Genomic DNA, 15,679 nt, shown 5'->3' with positions numbered 1-15,679 from the left:
AAAATCTAGAAAAGAATGAATAGTACATTAAGATTTGTATTGTACTGAAACAAAGGAGGAGTAGATACTTAACAAATGCATTTGTATAAAAATATATACCATTGCCAAAGACCACCAAGGAAATCACTAAGAAATTGCCTCTGATAGTCAACTAGATGGCTGGGGCAGGGAGAGAGAGAAAAGGAGGGACACTTACTTTTGACTATATTACTTTTTCTACTATTTACATTTTTAACCATTCAAAAATAATTTTAAGATGAAAGATGTCAAAATTTAAAATTATGAAGCATATAAACTAGTGGGGAAAATGACTAAAGAAATTGTCCTAGAGTTTCCATAGACTTGAATCCCTAAATGGTGGGATCACAGGTGACAATTCTTTTTCTTCTGCACATTTTATTTTTCATTTACTTCACATTGAGAATGGATGGCTTTCATAACCAAGAAAAATTAACGTGGATTCAGATGATAGATTTTAAAAAGATCATATCCTGGTGCAGTCTCCTGAAGCCTATTTAATCCTTATGTAACTGGGAAACAGCCCTTATCTACAAGGCAGATGGTAGAAAACAAAACTGTCACAATTCCAGTAATAAAAACTGAAAGCAAAGTTGAATAAAAACTACTCAGATAACAGTAGAAGGGGTCTATGAAGATCCCAAGGCATTTTTTCAACACTTTCCCTAATTTTCACTTCAAGAACTATAATTTTCCTTTTTCTTTAAGAGGCACTTCACTGATCCAATCTGACTCTCCTCAACTGTACTTGAAGGATTTTTTTTGGTTCCCAATAAAACAAAAGAAAGAGAAGGGGGAGCAAAGGGAGGAACTGCAGGGTCAGAGGAAGGAGGAGAGCTGGCCAGCCACGGCCCTGGCAGAGGTGGAGTCACCTGCCTGATGCCAGGGGAGATGGGAAGGAAGTGGTGAGGAAGAGGTGATAGTTCTGGGTGTGGGGTGCCAGATTTGGCCTTTGTTCAGGACACTTTAATTGTCGTTCAAATCATACTACGTTGCGGGATGAAGTGGGCACAGGAGGCCCTGAATGAAAATGAGGAGAGAAGAGGGCGTTGGTGGGGGCAGTTCTATAAACAGGTCTGCCCTAGTTGGTTATTTGTAAAAATATTATAACTACTGAGAGACTCTATGTCCAGAATTAAAATAAATTTGAGGTTCTTCTTTGCTCATTTGACTTGTTATTAGCTTTCTTATCATGAACAACCATGTGTAATAACATAAACAAATTAATCCTGGAAAGTTGTTTTTAGAAAAAACAATTTTTTTAGTTTAACTTCCCCGAGTGGAAAAACAGGTAGAAGCTTGGTTACTAATATTCCCAGCCCTCCTGATATGCAAAGATTTGCTGTCATTGTTTCTTGACAATGCCCCTGGTCTCTCTGCTTCTTTCCTTCCAATTACCTAGGAGTCTTGGTACTACAAATGGATTGTGTCTTTGGAAAAATAAGTGTCTAGCTATAATATGTGAACAGCATCATTGTTTTTAAGTGTTTGCAAACTTTGCAATTCAATTTTTAAGTTCAGATGAAGTATTTAAAATAGCATAGGGACTTCCCTGGAGGTCTAGCTGTTAAGACTCTGCACATCCAATGCCGGAGACATGGGTTCAATTCCTGGTCAGGGAACTAAGATCCAACATGCTGCATGGCATGGCCAAAGAGTAAAAATTTAAAAGAAAAAAAATTTTTAATTAGCAATAAAATTTTTTCATTAGTTTAAAAAAGCATATTTTATAAACATGATACTTTTTAACTTGTTGAAAAGTAAAACACCCTACAAATGTAAATATATTTTAATGTTCCATGTTCAGATGATAATGAATAATGACTAAAATTCAGAACAATATATTTTCCAGAAATTGCAGACTTAAATTCTCTGGTTACCACTAACATTGTGATTGTGTTTTTCTTAATGCCTGAAATACCATCTAATCAAGGGGCAGGTGCTTCAGGCAAAATCACATTTGGGAGATTTTAAAGCCCTTAATGAGATCAGGTAATTGCTTGGTGAAGCTAAAAATTTTACCTTCAATTAACTAATCAGAAGTACCATACATCATCTTAACTGTCGCACCCCCTTCCACCTACATACCATCAACTCAATATATGGGAGGCAGGTGTCTAAGAAACCACTTCCTCTAGACCTCTAAACCTGCACTCAAAGGCCATTTTTTAAACATTTATTGAATAAGTCTGCCCAATTTACAATTAATGGAAAGTCTGTAGCAATGCAGATTCCAGAAGCAGCTAAGGAAAGCCAAGACCTTGAAGCAGAATATGAAGCAAAAAACATTTTATATTCCTTCTACATTTGTTTCTTTGCAAGTCATGAACTACTTTAAGAAAACATTTAAAAACATTTGCATTTCTTGCTTCCATTTGCTAAATGGATGATGCTGATAAAAAACAGTAGCAATAACAGACTACCCTCAAATAGTCTCCTTTTTCAGTAAAGGAGGTACATTTTAAATGAAACTCTTGATTGAAACTGAGAAGTGTGAATTGGAAATTGAAATGAAATCGCCAAATCTAAGGGAAGGATGGCCAATATAAACCCACAGAAGCACTTCCTCTTAAAATTCATGTCCGTAACAGGGTGAATATCTTCTTTCAGTGCTTATTTAAGGCACTAAACAGACCTAAACACGTCCTCCCCAGCCCACGACCAAGCCCAGCAAAGACTCTCTCCTGTACTTGCAGCCCTCACTGTCTTTCTGCTGTGTGCCTGGAGCCATCCAGGGAAGCTATGTTTCTGATGGCCAAGGAATAGGAAATACAATGAGTGTGCAAGGCTTGGGGAGGGGGGCAATGTCTCCCCTTTCCATTGGGGAGGGCACGTGGTTTTCACTTTCATTCTGTAGTACAATATTCATAAAAGCTTACTGCATGAAAAACCCAGTGCTAGATGTTGGGGGCCCCATAGTAAGCCGTTGAGCTGCTCTACGTTCAGAGGCCCTTGTGGGACATGCATCAGTGGATCAGATGGAGAAATATAATGATACTAAACAGGTTATACAATGGGAACACCAAATAATATGGGCCAGGGGTAGAACTTTAACATTTTGAAAAATATAAAGCGTATTTTACAATGCTCATTTCCCCAGAAAACTAGAAGGTGCTCCAGTTTATTAGCTTCTTGTGTAACAGAAAAATGTGCTATACACACAGAAACTGCACATCCCCTATACTGTGGGGTAATCCCTTCCAGAATTACTGCTGGACTTGAATTAAGGCAGAAAGAGTAAAATAAATGAAAACTCTCAACTATCTTCTTATAGCTAGAATTAGACTTGGCTTGATAGCTTCTCAAGGGTGAAGCAGTGAAGAAAGTCCACACACTGTAACTGCCTGGGGCGAGAAGTGATACCAGCTTGGTTGTTGTTTAGTCTCTAAATCATGTCCAACTCTTTTGCGACCCCATGGACTGTACACCGCCAGGCTCCTCTGCCCATGGGATTTCCCAGACAAGAATACTGGAGTGGGTTGCCATTTTCTTGTCCGAGGCACAACAGATTAAACGAGGAAGTCCACATTACAACACTGATTGGATAATAATTGAGGTCTTGGGCTTAACTTCTCAGTGACAGTTTCCTCATCAGGAAAACAGAGCAACAATAGCATCCACCTCAGAGGATCTTTGTGAGAATTAAATGATATAAGATATGTGAAGGACTCCTATAATATTTATGCTTATTTAGTAAGTGCTCAGTATATGTTCATTCATTCATTCAATCATTGAGCACTTACTACGGAGCACCTATTATGTGTCAGGCTGGAGATCAATAGCAGTAGACAAAACACAAAAATTCCTATGCTTGTGGTAATACCATCTCAATGAGAGACAAATAAGTGATAAATAAGTTGAAATATTATATCCATTTGTAATAAGGGAAATACAGAACAATAAATTGTGAGAGGGGAATAGGGAAGAGGGAGTTGTGATTTTAAATAGAAGGCCAGGGAAGGCCAAGCCTGAGGGAGGTGAGGGAACTAGCCAGGAGACAATCTGAGGAAGGAGAGTTCCAGATGGAACAAAGTGCGAAAGCAAAGAGATTCGTGTGACTGGAAGGGGAGAATGCAGTCCACAATCCCTTTTCCAAAATGCTGGAACCCAAACACCTCCAAAGATTCTAGTCTTACTTATTCCCTGACCTCCTTCCCTTTCAAATCTATGAACATAATTCTCTCTCTCCCTAGACCAGCCCTCCATTTACTTTTCTTTTTTTAATTCATTGATTTTTAACTGAAGGATAGTTGCTTTACAACATTGTATTGGCTTCTGCCGTACATCAACATGAATCAGCCATTAGATATACAGATGTCCCCTCCCTGTTGACCCTCTCTCCTACCTCCCACACCATCCCACCCCTCTAGGTTGTCACAGAGCTCTGGTTCGAGGTGCCTGAGTCATACGGCAAACTCCTACTGGCTATCTATTTAGATGGATGAACCTAGAGCCTATACAGAGTGAAATAAGTCAGAAAAACAAATATCGTATATTAAGCATATACAGGGAATCTAGAAAGATGGTACTGATGAATCTATTTGCCCGCAGCAATGGAGATGAAAAGAGAGAACAGACTTATGGACCCAGGCGGGGGAAGGAGAGAGTGGGACAAATGGAGAGAGCAGCGTGAAAGCATATTCACTACCTCCATTTACTTTTCTCTGCGTTAGAACCTCTAGAAGCCTCTGCCAGGGCATCCTGTGTCTACACACTTTCTTGCACCATCTCCTGGGCAGCTCCACTGCCCACCCACCCTCCCCCAGGGCACAAATGCCTGACCCCTGAGGACACAAGTATTATCATTTTTTGATTATTATTATCACTATTATGGCTTTTCCTGGCTTAAAAAAAAAAAAAAGCTGAATTAAAACATCTGTCCTTGGAGGGATGAGGGCAATGTATCAGGACTCTGGCAACGATGCCCTAAAACTCAGGATTTCCACCTGAAAGCTGAAATTTTCTGTATTGGAAGAGAATCTTAATCCTGATTGTGAGGTCTGAAGAATTGAGACTGTTAATTTTCTGTTAATGGGGAAATAAACTGAATGAGGAACGGTAATCTTGAGATGGAGGAAGAGGGAATAAATAAAAAGAAGTGGAGGTGGAGAGGTGAGAAGGGATAGAGGACACAAACTGTAAAAGTAAACTGTAAACAAGTTTAATGGAGACAAAACTGAACAGGCATTTCTCAGTTCTGCAAGTTTCTACTAATGGTGGCTGGGGGACGGGGGCGAGGGGGGATACCGTTAATCCTTTCTTGTCCTACTGTTATGGAGTGCTGAGATTTTTTAATTTTTAAGATTGTGAATGATACCAAACTCTTCCAAATTAGAAAAAAAATAATTTTTAAAAAATGTTTTTTAAGTGAGAAATGATCTTACTAGCTGTCATCTGAAAATCGCTTGAAATTGGTAGTGACTTTTTTTTTTTAGAAATAGCCACACACACGAGAAAGCGTTCGGACGCTTCGAAAACCTCTTAGCTATTGCCGGATGCGCCAAAGTCAAGATCCTTCGCAGACAGGAAATGCCTTTGCCAGGCCCAAGGTCTCCTCCCTGCGGCCCTCTCTATTGTCTGGAGAGATTTGTGTACATCCGACTGAAGAGGTTTCCCGCCTGCGACTGCGAATCAAAGAGCTGCCTCAAAAGAAGAGACTCAGTGGGGGCTTTCTAGCTTTTCTGGCTGACACCTGACGCCCACTGTGTGCCAGGTACTGATGCCTCCTCTCAGGTGAGCCGCTCACCTCCCCGAGGAACTGAGGCTGCGGATTCAGCCCAAGGCCCCCAGCCGGCAAGGGAGGTGGAGGGGATTCGACTGCCTTACTTCCATTCCTGCTCTTATCCGGTTGGGTAAGATTCCTGAGAAGGGTTCCCCACCGCTACGTCGGAAGGGGTAGACTACATCGGCTCTGTGGAGTTTAGATGTCAGATATTTTGGTAGGTGCGAGGAATTTCCAAAGTGTTTCTCATTTGGATTCAACAACAATATCCACAAAAACATATCAAGGGATAAAAATCAGGTTAGAGAGATTCCAGCTGGAATTTCATGAAACCCAAAGAGATGAAAAGTAAACGTTAGTACAATATCTGGTTGTTTTTACTACAAGATACTGAACTCCTAACTAATTAGAAGCATCCTGAGTGATTGTGTAGTTTTCCAAATTTTGTCCCATGTTGTCAGAATTCACATAAATATCACCTCCAGTCACACATTTAGAGGATCATTGATCATTAGATTAAAAAAAAAAAATCAAAAGGGTCAGTTTTTGAGTTCCTGCCGCCTTCTACAAGGTAGTATAACTGGAATGGGAATTTGGGTAAGTTTGTTCTGTCCCCAGCTAAATGCATTTCCCCCAAGTCTAGATACATTTTCTTAAGTCTGTGCCCTGCCCCCATTAACTAAAATGAATATTCACAGCAATGAAACCACACACAAAAAAAGGTTTCCAGAAGTGTTGAAAGAGAATAGGTACTTTCACTATCAGAGATGGTTTCCTCTTTTCCCACAAGATGTCTTATCAGCTTTCACCCTGAGAAAACCATAAAAAGTAAGAAAAAGAAACCTTATGCAACAGTTCTCTAAATAAAATACTACACAGCAAGCTAGTCATCCCTAAAAGTGATGTTGTTTAAAGAGTCAAAGTACATCATCCAGCAAAATCAATATCCTATTAAGTTAGGAAGGGTTCTGAATATCAAAGACTGACAAACTGAATAACTTAAAGTATAAGTACATGACCCAGGGGATTAATCACACACTGTCATGATGAAATTAGGGCAATTCTTCCAATCATTAACGTTTTGCTTACAAAATGTGCTTTTCTGTTTGTCTTTCTGCTAAATGATAACCGTTTTCAAGTTGAATCTCCTGATAAAAAGAGTTAAAAACAAGACAGGAGTTGTGCTGTAAAGGTCATACATGCTGCTTCAACATGAAATAGCCAAAAGACAAACAAATGAAAAATGCCTGGATTGTAGGAAGAATTTGTAAATATTCATTGGCAATCTGCAATGGGACACTTTAGAAAATAGTTAATGCCAACCTGTGTCCTGAGAATACTGTACTTCCTTCACGTAACACACACTGGATTGTTAAAGACATACTTAGATTCAGAATAGGAGCAACCTTCAGAGAACTGGGAATAGCTTTAAATTGGAAAACGGCCTGGTTTCAGGGATTGTCTACTTTAAAATGAGTTTCACTTCTCAATTTTTGTAGTGTCAATCAATACATAAGCCTTTATTTCTCGGCTTGATAGTCACGATAGTTCTTCTCAAGAATAAATATTAACCAGAGGTTATCTCCAGGAGCGAAACACACACACACACACACACTGATTTCAGGACTGCTTTAATTCAATATCAGGCCCACAAGCCTCCTGTTCTCCCCAAACTCTGATACAGTCAGTCCTCTTTTCAAATGAGACTGACTATGACCTTTGAAACTTGGATGAAACCTGTCAGGCAGGGTCAGGGAGCCTGGAACGTGACTGCTGAGGAGAAAAGACCCTCTGGCTGGATGTCTACTCTGGGCTCCAACACTGAGAACTGAGTTGGAAATTGGGAGGGTGGGGAAGGGCTGGTAGAGGTCATGTAGGTCAACTAGACCATCTTCATTCAACAGATGAAGAAACTGAGGCTAACTAAATCTCCCACCGAAATCCTTAAGCTTCCAGGCCAATGCACACCCGTCTGCTTCAGAACCCAGGACAAATTTTCTCAGAAATTAAAATTCACAGGTAATTCCAAGGGCCTTCCTGCAATCTCAGGAGGCAAGAAGGTGTGACATCCCTAAATGCACTGACTTTTTCACTCTTCACCTGAGTGCTCATGTCTGGGGAGCCACAGCCCTGGTCAAGCCAGGCCAGGGGCAGAGTCACTCCTTCACAGGACCTCAGCCCAGAGGCATCCAAGTCCACAAAAACTAGAGACCTCCAAGGAGGATGAGGCTAGAGGAAGAGATTTCTGGCCTCTCCCCTCACAGATCTCTGGTCATCATTTTCCTGGAATGTCCGGAACCTGGTGGCTCAGTTAGGCAAGCAGCTGAACTGGCAATACCTGGGCCAGTGAGAAACCTCTGCCCACTCTTCTTCTCAGCCCCATACCCACCCTCAGCTCAGCACTTCCTTCCACCCCAGCTCACAATACCTCTTCCTCAGCCCTGCTCCTTCACCCTCGAAATGCCTCCCATTTTCCCTTTCCCTGCTCCTCAAAGCTGCCAGTCTCCTGCTCCGCAGGAACTGTCGGGAGGAGGGGAGCTGGAGAAAGGGCGAGGCGGGGATCACGAGTTTCACCTGCTTCTTCTTACAAGAAGTGCCTTAGAACCCCTGACCAGCAGCTTGGACAGCACCTGGGTACTTTTTAGAGGTAAATTTCCTGACCCATCCCCGACCTACTCAAATCAGAAAGTCTGGGGATGGGGTGGGCAATGAGTCCCAACAAGGTCCGCGGGAGATTCTGAAGCTCACTGAAGAGTGAGAACCGTTGTCTTGGCACACACTACTTTTCCCCCATCCCGCCTACCGGCCAAGGCCCCCCAGCCCTCTAAGCGGACCCCCAACCTGGATTCGGCCGCCAAGGGATGACGCATGTTGACTCAGGCCGGTCAAGGACGGCGGCCCCGCCGGCCCCGCGAGCCAAGCCGGCCCCGTGAGCCAAGGTGAATCGATGGTGCTCCGCTGCGGCGGCGGCGCAGCTGCTCTCCCCACCGCCTGGCGCGTCCAGGGCTCGGGTCCGCAGCGGGCCTTCCCTGCTGCTCCAGACACACACACACACACACTCACACTCACACTCAGCCCCCAGCGAACCCAGATGTGGGAAAGGCCCACATCTACCTTTCAGGTGCTTGCCACCGGTCGCCACCCAGAACCGCCTTCCCGAGACGCCAGAAGCCGAGAGACACACCGCCAGACGCTCCAGACGGACGCCCCTGCACTCGACCCCGCCCCAGCCCCAGCGCCCAGCCAAGCACCCCAGGCGCTGTAAGATAAGGGGTTGGGTTTGTTCAAATCCAAGAATGAGAGGTTCAACGAGGTCAGTTGTCCCACCAACGTATTTATTTTATAGACAAGTTACTCATTAAAAAAAAAAAAACATTTTGGCCATTTTTTTTACAGTGAACAATTATATATACACACATTATACACATTGTTTAATATAAAACATATCTACAATCTACTTACATTTAATTAACCTGCTACTTCTAGTTCATCTGTGATTAAATTTAGTCACTGATGAGTCAGTTTCTCTGCTTGAACTGGACCTTACTATCCCCTTAACACCTCGGTCAAACAGGTACTGATAGCCCAAAACAAGCATTTAAAGATTATCAACTGTGTATATCTTTCTGACAAAAAGATACATACATCCCCCAGACAAGAACTCAGAGATAGCTTTGGATTTAAGGCAATACTATAAAAATGTAATGTATAAGTAAGTAACATTTTCTTTAAAATATTCCAAGACTGCCTGAATTGTGGGCCCCCTTTCCAAGGCATACCTCTGGATCTGGGATGCTCCTTTGCTTTTCCAGGATGTAGAAACCGATTATAGAAAAGTCATTCAAGAAGCTCCTATTAAAATCTTTAAAGTTATAACTTAAAAATTTAACCAAAAAGTTCAAAATTACTTTTTATAAATAGAAAAAACAATTTTTTTTTTTTTTTTAAAGTGGGTGAATTTAATCAGGGAAGAGTCCCTTTATCATACAATCTAAAATCGGTATATAAAACTATTTAAGTCAAAATTAAGGTTTCAATGTGAGTTTGTTATTTAGTCAGTGCACCGAATATTTTAGATTTCCAGAATACCAGAAAATTGATTCTCTCTCTCATACAGTTTTCAGGTTCATCCAAGGAGATTTCCTGTAGCAAATCCCAGTTTTCCGAACACACCAATGTCAGTGGTCATCATCCAGCATTAAAATAGCCTTTATCGCCCTCGATGTCCACTTCCTGATCAGAATCCTCTGAAATCTCTGATTCAAGGTCTTCCTGGGAGACAGGGGAGGGTGAACACTGAGAGCTATCCAAAGCACCTTTATTCTGTTCACTAGGCAAGTCTTGCCTCTGGTCGCAAGAATTGTCCAAACTTTCCAGTTCTTCTTTTTTATTGTTTTGGGGGTTCTCCTAAAAGAAGAGGATGAAAAAGAGATTGGTCGGATGACGAAATATGGAGAAATGAGAGATATAAATCAAATGTTTTTTCATCTTCCATCATCTTTTTTAATTTTTAATTTATCAAGTGCTTTCAGGTATAATATTTTTATTCAGAAAATACATATTTATGCTTCTTTCTCACTTGGAAGGTAAAGTTCCTGTCATATCAGAGAACAATTATACTCTTCTTGCCAGATAAAAACAACTAACCACAAATATAACTGAAAATGTGTTGTGTCAAATGAATACTTAACTCCAGCCCAGACCCATGGTATCAAGGTTCTTAAAAGTTTAGGAAGAAAAAGAAATCAGATCACTACAGATACACACTATCTTTATTCTTCAAATATTTAAACCTTGCCAACTGACAAAAGTCTTTTAGACATTTAAAAAATATGAATGCTAAATAATGCATTAAGGATAAAGTTTCAAAATTATTAGACTGAATTGTTTTTTATGCATTTTCTGGACTAAGTTTATAAACATATACACACATAAATATGTATAGCAAGTTACATAATCATGGCTAAGAAAAATGCAGAATTGGAAGAATGTTGCCAATTGAAAAGAGAGCTAACTATAATTTACTTAAAATCTGGAGGAAATTTCTTGAAAATATTCCCTTATTACACAGGAACGACTGTTTTAAAAGTCCCTGATAAACTACCTTTGACCAAGAACTAAATAAGTTAGTAAATTTTTAATCCTGTTTTTGTCTAAAATGCACATAAATACTAAAGAAAACTATGATATACTGCTAAAGTTTTTTTCCCCCTAAAACAAGACTATAGAATAATAGATTTACCAAGCTTACAACTATGTGGTAAGATACAAGGCTCAGATATTGAGAGGAAACTCGAAATTTTAAAAACTGTGTTAGAATAATGAAATTATGGGAATTTTATTTTTGTTTTAAAGTGTTTTTTGTAACATTATTGTTTTTAATGAAAAAGTTATGACTATTAAATTTGAAAATGCATACTGCTTTCAATTTCCCTATTCATTTCAAACAAATTTTATTTATTATAAACTATATAAACTGGTAAGTGAAAACTTCAGCATTTGTCAGATAACTTTGGAGAAAATATCAGATTAGAACATCAAAAACAAATCTTTAGCTCTAAGTCAACAGCTTCTTTAAAAACTGAATTAGCCTTTACTTTTTATCACATATTACGTAACAAGGTCACTGGAAGAAAAGACTGTCAGAAAGTTTAAGCTACTTTTCAAACAGGCTTGGATAGTCTCTTGTTGTTTTTATATTCATTTTAAGAGCTAGAATTAGAAGGAAAATAATTTTTAAACTCTTTGATATTTAATTCTTCTAAAAAACAGTGCAAACAAGACTTAAAGGTGTTTATTTCCTTATATTTACCCTTGAGCTCTGCCTGGTTTTATTATGGCTGTGTAAATAAAAGAAACAATTTTCTCCCAAAGATAACTGCTTAAGTCATTTACTGTCAATTACTTTATCTTTCCTGCGTTAATTAGATAAACAACATATGGGGTTTATAAAACAATTAGCTGGGAGTTTTACTAGCCAGTGTGTGAAAACCCAAGCATAATTGATATAGGAACTGCATTAGGTGCTTTTAGCATTACTGCCGCCTGAACAACTCATCCTGAACTTCAGCAGGACTATTTGCCTTTTTAATCAAGGTGAAGAGGTTAAATAGCCCCTCAAATGACTTTTGCATACAACCTACAACAGGCCCCGCATTGAGATAACATGGTAAAAATATTTATTTCCATAGAAACAGAACCATGTCAATACCTGTTTTAGTCTTCTCCATTTAGCCCGTCGATTCTGAAACCAGGTTTTGACCTACAGAAAAGACAGAAATAAAACTTGCCACAAGTCCAGAATCCCGAGGGACCTGGGAAGGCGGGGAGAAGTTCAGGAGCTTCCGAGTCCAACAGCTGCCGGCGGCCTCACTGTCTCCCTTCTGCCCCGAGACCCCGGCCCGCAGCGAGACTCACCTGCCTCTCACTAAGCTGCAGCATCTTGGCCAGCCGCTTCCTCTCGGGCGGGGAGAGGTATTTCTGGGTCTCAAACTTCTTCTCCAGCTCGATGGTCTGGTCATTGGAGAACCTCACCTGGCCGCCTTTCCTTTTATGCAGAGGTCTCTGCAAGAAAGGGCTCCAGAGCAGGGGTTTGCCTGCGGGCCAGAGCGTCTTGGTTAGAGGCGGCCCTGAAGCAGCCCGGCCCACCCGTAGACCAGCCTGCACTGGGCGAGGGGGTGACAAAGAAGGGGAAGGGAGGCTGCTGGGCACTCAATCAGACACATTCACATATACCCGTTGAGACACGGACCCAACAGGCTCCCACCAGTACACATCACACCCGGAGACACAGGAACATCCAAAGGCATACACCTACACTGCATACGCACGAAGATCACATTCATATGCCCACAGACCCACACAACCATCACACCCAGAGCCAGATACAATCATTTTGATTCCCCAAAGAACACTGACTACAGGCTGAGCTTAAAATACCATAACCTCTTTAACCAGTCGCTCTCAGAATGTATACACAACTAACTTTTTTAGCCTAGAAGACCTGCAGAGGGGTCCTCTCCCTTGGTGAACCAAACTTTCCAAAGAGCCGTGTGTGCGTTATGTTGGGGGGAGAGGGTCTGTCACACTAGCCAAAGCGTCGCTGCCAGGGGCAGGCGACCCGGCGACCAGGGAAGCCCTCCGGCTCAAGCGATGGGTGTCAGTGGAGCTTCCAATCCTGGCCGGAGGGCGCAGGCCCCCCTCTGATTTCACACCCGGCCGGCGGGGGCGGCCAGTTAAAGCCACCCCGTGGGCTATGGCAACATTTCCGTCAATGTGTTTCCTGTTGGTCTATCTCGAAAAACCCTTTGCTTCCTCCTGCGTAGTCCCGAGGAAACCCAGGGCGCGCTCTGTGAAAACGTTTGCCCCCAGGCTCGCCCGGCCGAGGGTCTCCCTCCGGCCCCAGCAGGCGAACAGAGCCACACCAGGCCTGCAGCATCATACCTTCGAGGATGGAATAAAAAAACACAATAACTTAAAAAAAAACCACACCACTAAAATATAATTCCCCCGAAAGTCTCTAGAGCGATGAGAAAGAAAGGTGGAGAACTGAGCGAGGGGCCACACCATAATAATGATGACACTAAAAAGTCAATTAATTAAAATGTCAGTTATCTCCAGGGTGCCTACATAAGCTGCCAATAACAGAGAGTAGACGTAAAAGCCTGGTGGGCCAAGGCAAGGAGTCGCGTTTTCTGTACCGGAGGCTTCAGAAGCCCGGAGGCCCCAAGGGCCACTGGGCGCGGATCACAGGTGGCTCATTTCTTAGGGCGCGCACTGAGGGTATATGTCCCTCAAACTTCGTTCGGCCAACGTGTCCGCGCTGCCCTCCCTACTCCAAAGACGGGTGGGTCAGTCAGTCCGTCTGCCCGTCGGTCTGCAGGTCTGCGCTAAACGCTTTGAAAGCGGGCAATGTTTTTTTGCGAGATTTTGCTTACGTCAGGATTCAGACTGGTGCAAAACAGCCTCAAAAAAAAAAAAAAAAAAAAAAAAAAGGAAGCAACTGGTTATTTTAGCTGCCATAAAGTCACATCCCACACAGAGGAAATGAACAATATCAGAAAAACGGATCCCGGCTATCAGAAGTCGAGTGTTTCCTGAATTTGTCTGTATTGAGGATGTCGATAAAATAATCAGCAGCGTGCACTACTCCGGGGGAAGGGTCTGCTTCATGCAGCCAGGAAAACACTTAACAGCTTCTGAAACCAGATTTACTCCTATCGAGAACTCAAGATTTCCTGTATGAACGGAAAGGGTCAGGCTCTTTCACTGCACAAGCTTGTTGAACCAGGTCCAGCTCCGTAACCACCCGGGGCCCGACAGCTATCCCTGCCCCTCAGGGGCGGCCCGGGGCACCTTGGCACTGCCTTCCCGGTCCCTCCAGCTAAGGGAGCCTCCCAACCCCCGGAAGACAAGCGCCCCCAAGGCTCCTTCGGCCGCCGGCCCCCGCGGCAGCGCCAGCGGTCTAGCTCTGGCCCGCGCGCCCCGACGCCTGCAAGGTGCAGGAAAACCAATCTGAGTCATGGTGCGGTCAGTCTGGGCTGCGCGCCGCCCGGGCCCGCGCCTCCGGTCCCCCGCGCACGCCCGGCAGCCGCTTTTCAATCGCTTTTGCCACAACTTTCTATTGCCTCCCCCTCCGCCCCCGCCGCCTCCAGGGCGCTGCCACCTGCCGAGTGGCGCCTTCCTCACCGCCGTCCCGGCTCGGCCCCGCCATGACCCCGGCCGCCTTACCCAGGGGGTCGTGGCGGAGCAGGGCGTGCGTGTAGTCGTTCACCGACCGCGGGAAGGGGTACAGAGGGCCCCCGAAGCCGCCGGGTCCGTAGGCGGCGGCCAGCGCGGCGGCGGAGTGGTGCGAGAAGGCGGGGTGGATCGGCGTGGGCTCGTACACCGGGGCCCGGTAGGAGGACACGAGGCTGGTGAAGGAGGAGTTGGGGGACGGCAGCGTGGGCGTGGGGGTGGGCGCGGCGGGCCCGCGACCCAGGATGTCCTCGATGTAGAACGGCGTCGGGTGCGCTGGCTGCAGCAGCGGCGTGGGCGCGTACAGCGGCACCCCCACGGCGCCCGCCGCCGTCGCCGGCCCGGGGTGCGGGTACTGCATGGCTGCGCCGCGCTCCGGCCCCTCGGAGAGCTGCCGGCCCGCGCCGCGGCGCTACATTTATCCGCGCTCCGCGCTCCCGGCGATAGGCTCCGCCGGCCGCGGGGTGGGGCCGCGCTCTCTGGCCCCTTCCTGCCGCCGGGCCCTGCGGCCAATGGCGCGGAGCCCCGGGAGCCGCCTCCCGCCCCCACCCTTGGCCCGCCCCCGCCGGCCGAGCTCTCCGCCCCCGGGACGCGCTCGCTTGCTAGCCGCCTCTGAGCACCCGGCGCCCCGGTGTCCAGCCGCCGCCGACACTCGGGACTCAAAGCACCCTGGCCCGGGACGCCCTCGACGGAAGCCCAGTGCCGCGTCCGTCGAGCGAGGCGCGAGGCCAGCAGCTGCCTGCAAGGCGGACTCAGGCGGCCCTAGCTTCGGCGGGGAGGCATCTCCGCCGAAACTCGAGGGCACTGGTCTAGGCACGGGCCCGCGGTGGCGGCTACCGGCCCGAGCAAGGGGCTACTGGACTCGGGCCCCGCAGGCGTGGACGCCACTGGTCGGGCCGCGCCTTCGCCGGCTTGAGAGCACCCTCCCTTGTCGGCGCGCTCCCTGGAGTCACGGTAGCACTGGCTGTGGCCCCGGGCGTCTCCAGAGTGCTCGTAGTGGGAGAGTGCCCTGGGTTCCTGGGGGAGCTCCAGGGAGAGAGAGCCATGGCCCTTGCCTGCGTGCCTGTGGGTAAGGACGATTAGACATCAGGTGCTCTGGACTCAGGCCTCTCTAGCCCGCGTCATTCGGGGGCCCCAGAGACTCAACCACTTCCCCGGGGACGCTGGTAGAAGTCCCTTCGGGCAGGAATCAAGGGAAAGTCG

The 15,679-nt window shown here is 45.2% G+C and overlaps 1 protein-coding gene across 1 annotated transcript; it reads right to left on the bottom strand.

The window, feature by feature from the left end:
* Positions 1-9,054: 9,054 nt before the first annotated feature.
* Positions 9,055-14,896, bottom strand: HHEX (hematopoietically expressed homeobox). The gene is made up of 4 exons (XM_055560465.1): positions 14,471-14,896; positions 12,158-12,336; positions 11,952-12,002; positions 9,055-10,147 (listed from the first exon to the last, which is right to left on the bottom strand). The coding sequence occupies exons 1-4, from the start codon at positions 14,835-14,837 to the stop codon at positions 9,929-9,931; spliced, it is 816 nt and encodes a 271-aa protein (XP_055416440.1). The 5' UTR covers positions 14,838-14,896; the 3' UTR covers positions 9,055-9,928.
* Positions 14,897-15,679: the final 783 nt, after the last annotated feature.

The sequence above is a fragment of the Bubalus kerabau genome, chromosome 22 (assembly GCF_029407905.1).
Source record: "Bubalus kerabau isolate K-KA32 ecotype Philippines breed swamp buffalo chromosome 22, PCC_UOA_SB_1v2, whole genome shotgun sequence".
In the NCBI taxonomy this organism is placed as follows: domain Eukaryota; kingdom Metazoa; phylum Chordata; class Mammalia; order Artiodactyla; family Bovidae; genus Bubalus; species Bubalus kerabau.
Note: the sequence above shows the minus strand (reverse complement) of the source record. Positions and strands in the feature narration are given on the sequence as shown.

Excerpts from the sequence above, each read along its gene's own strand:
- HHEX (XM_055560465.1), bottom strand. The coding sequence starts at position 14,837 with ATGCAGTACCCGCACCCCGGGCCGGCGACGGCGGCGGGCGCCGTGGGG. Across the intron at positions 12,337-14,470 it reads GCTCCGCCACGACCCCCTGG|GCAAACCCCTGCTCTGGAGC; the intron begins GTAAGGCGGCCG and ends TCTGGCCCGCAG. Across the intron at positions 10,148-11,951 it reads AATGGAGAAGACTAAAACAG|GAGAACCCCCAAAACAATAA; the intron begins GTATTGACATGG and ends CTCTTCTTTTAG.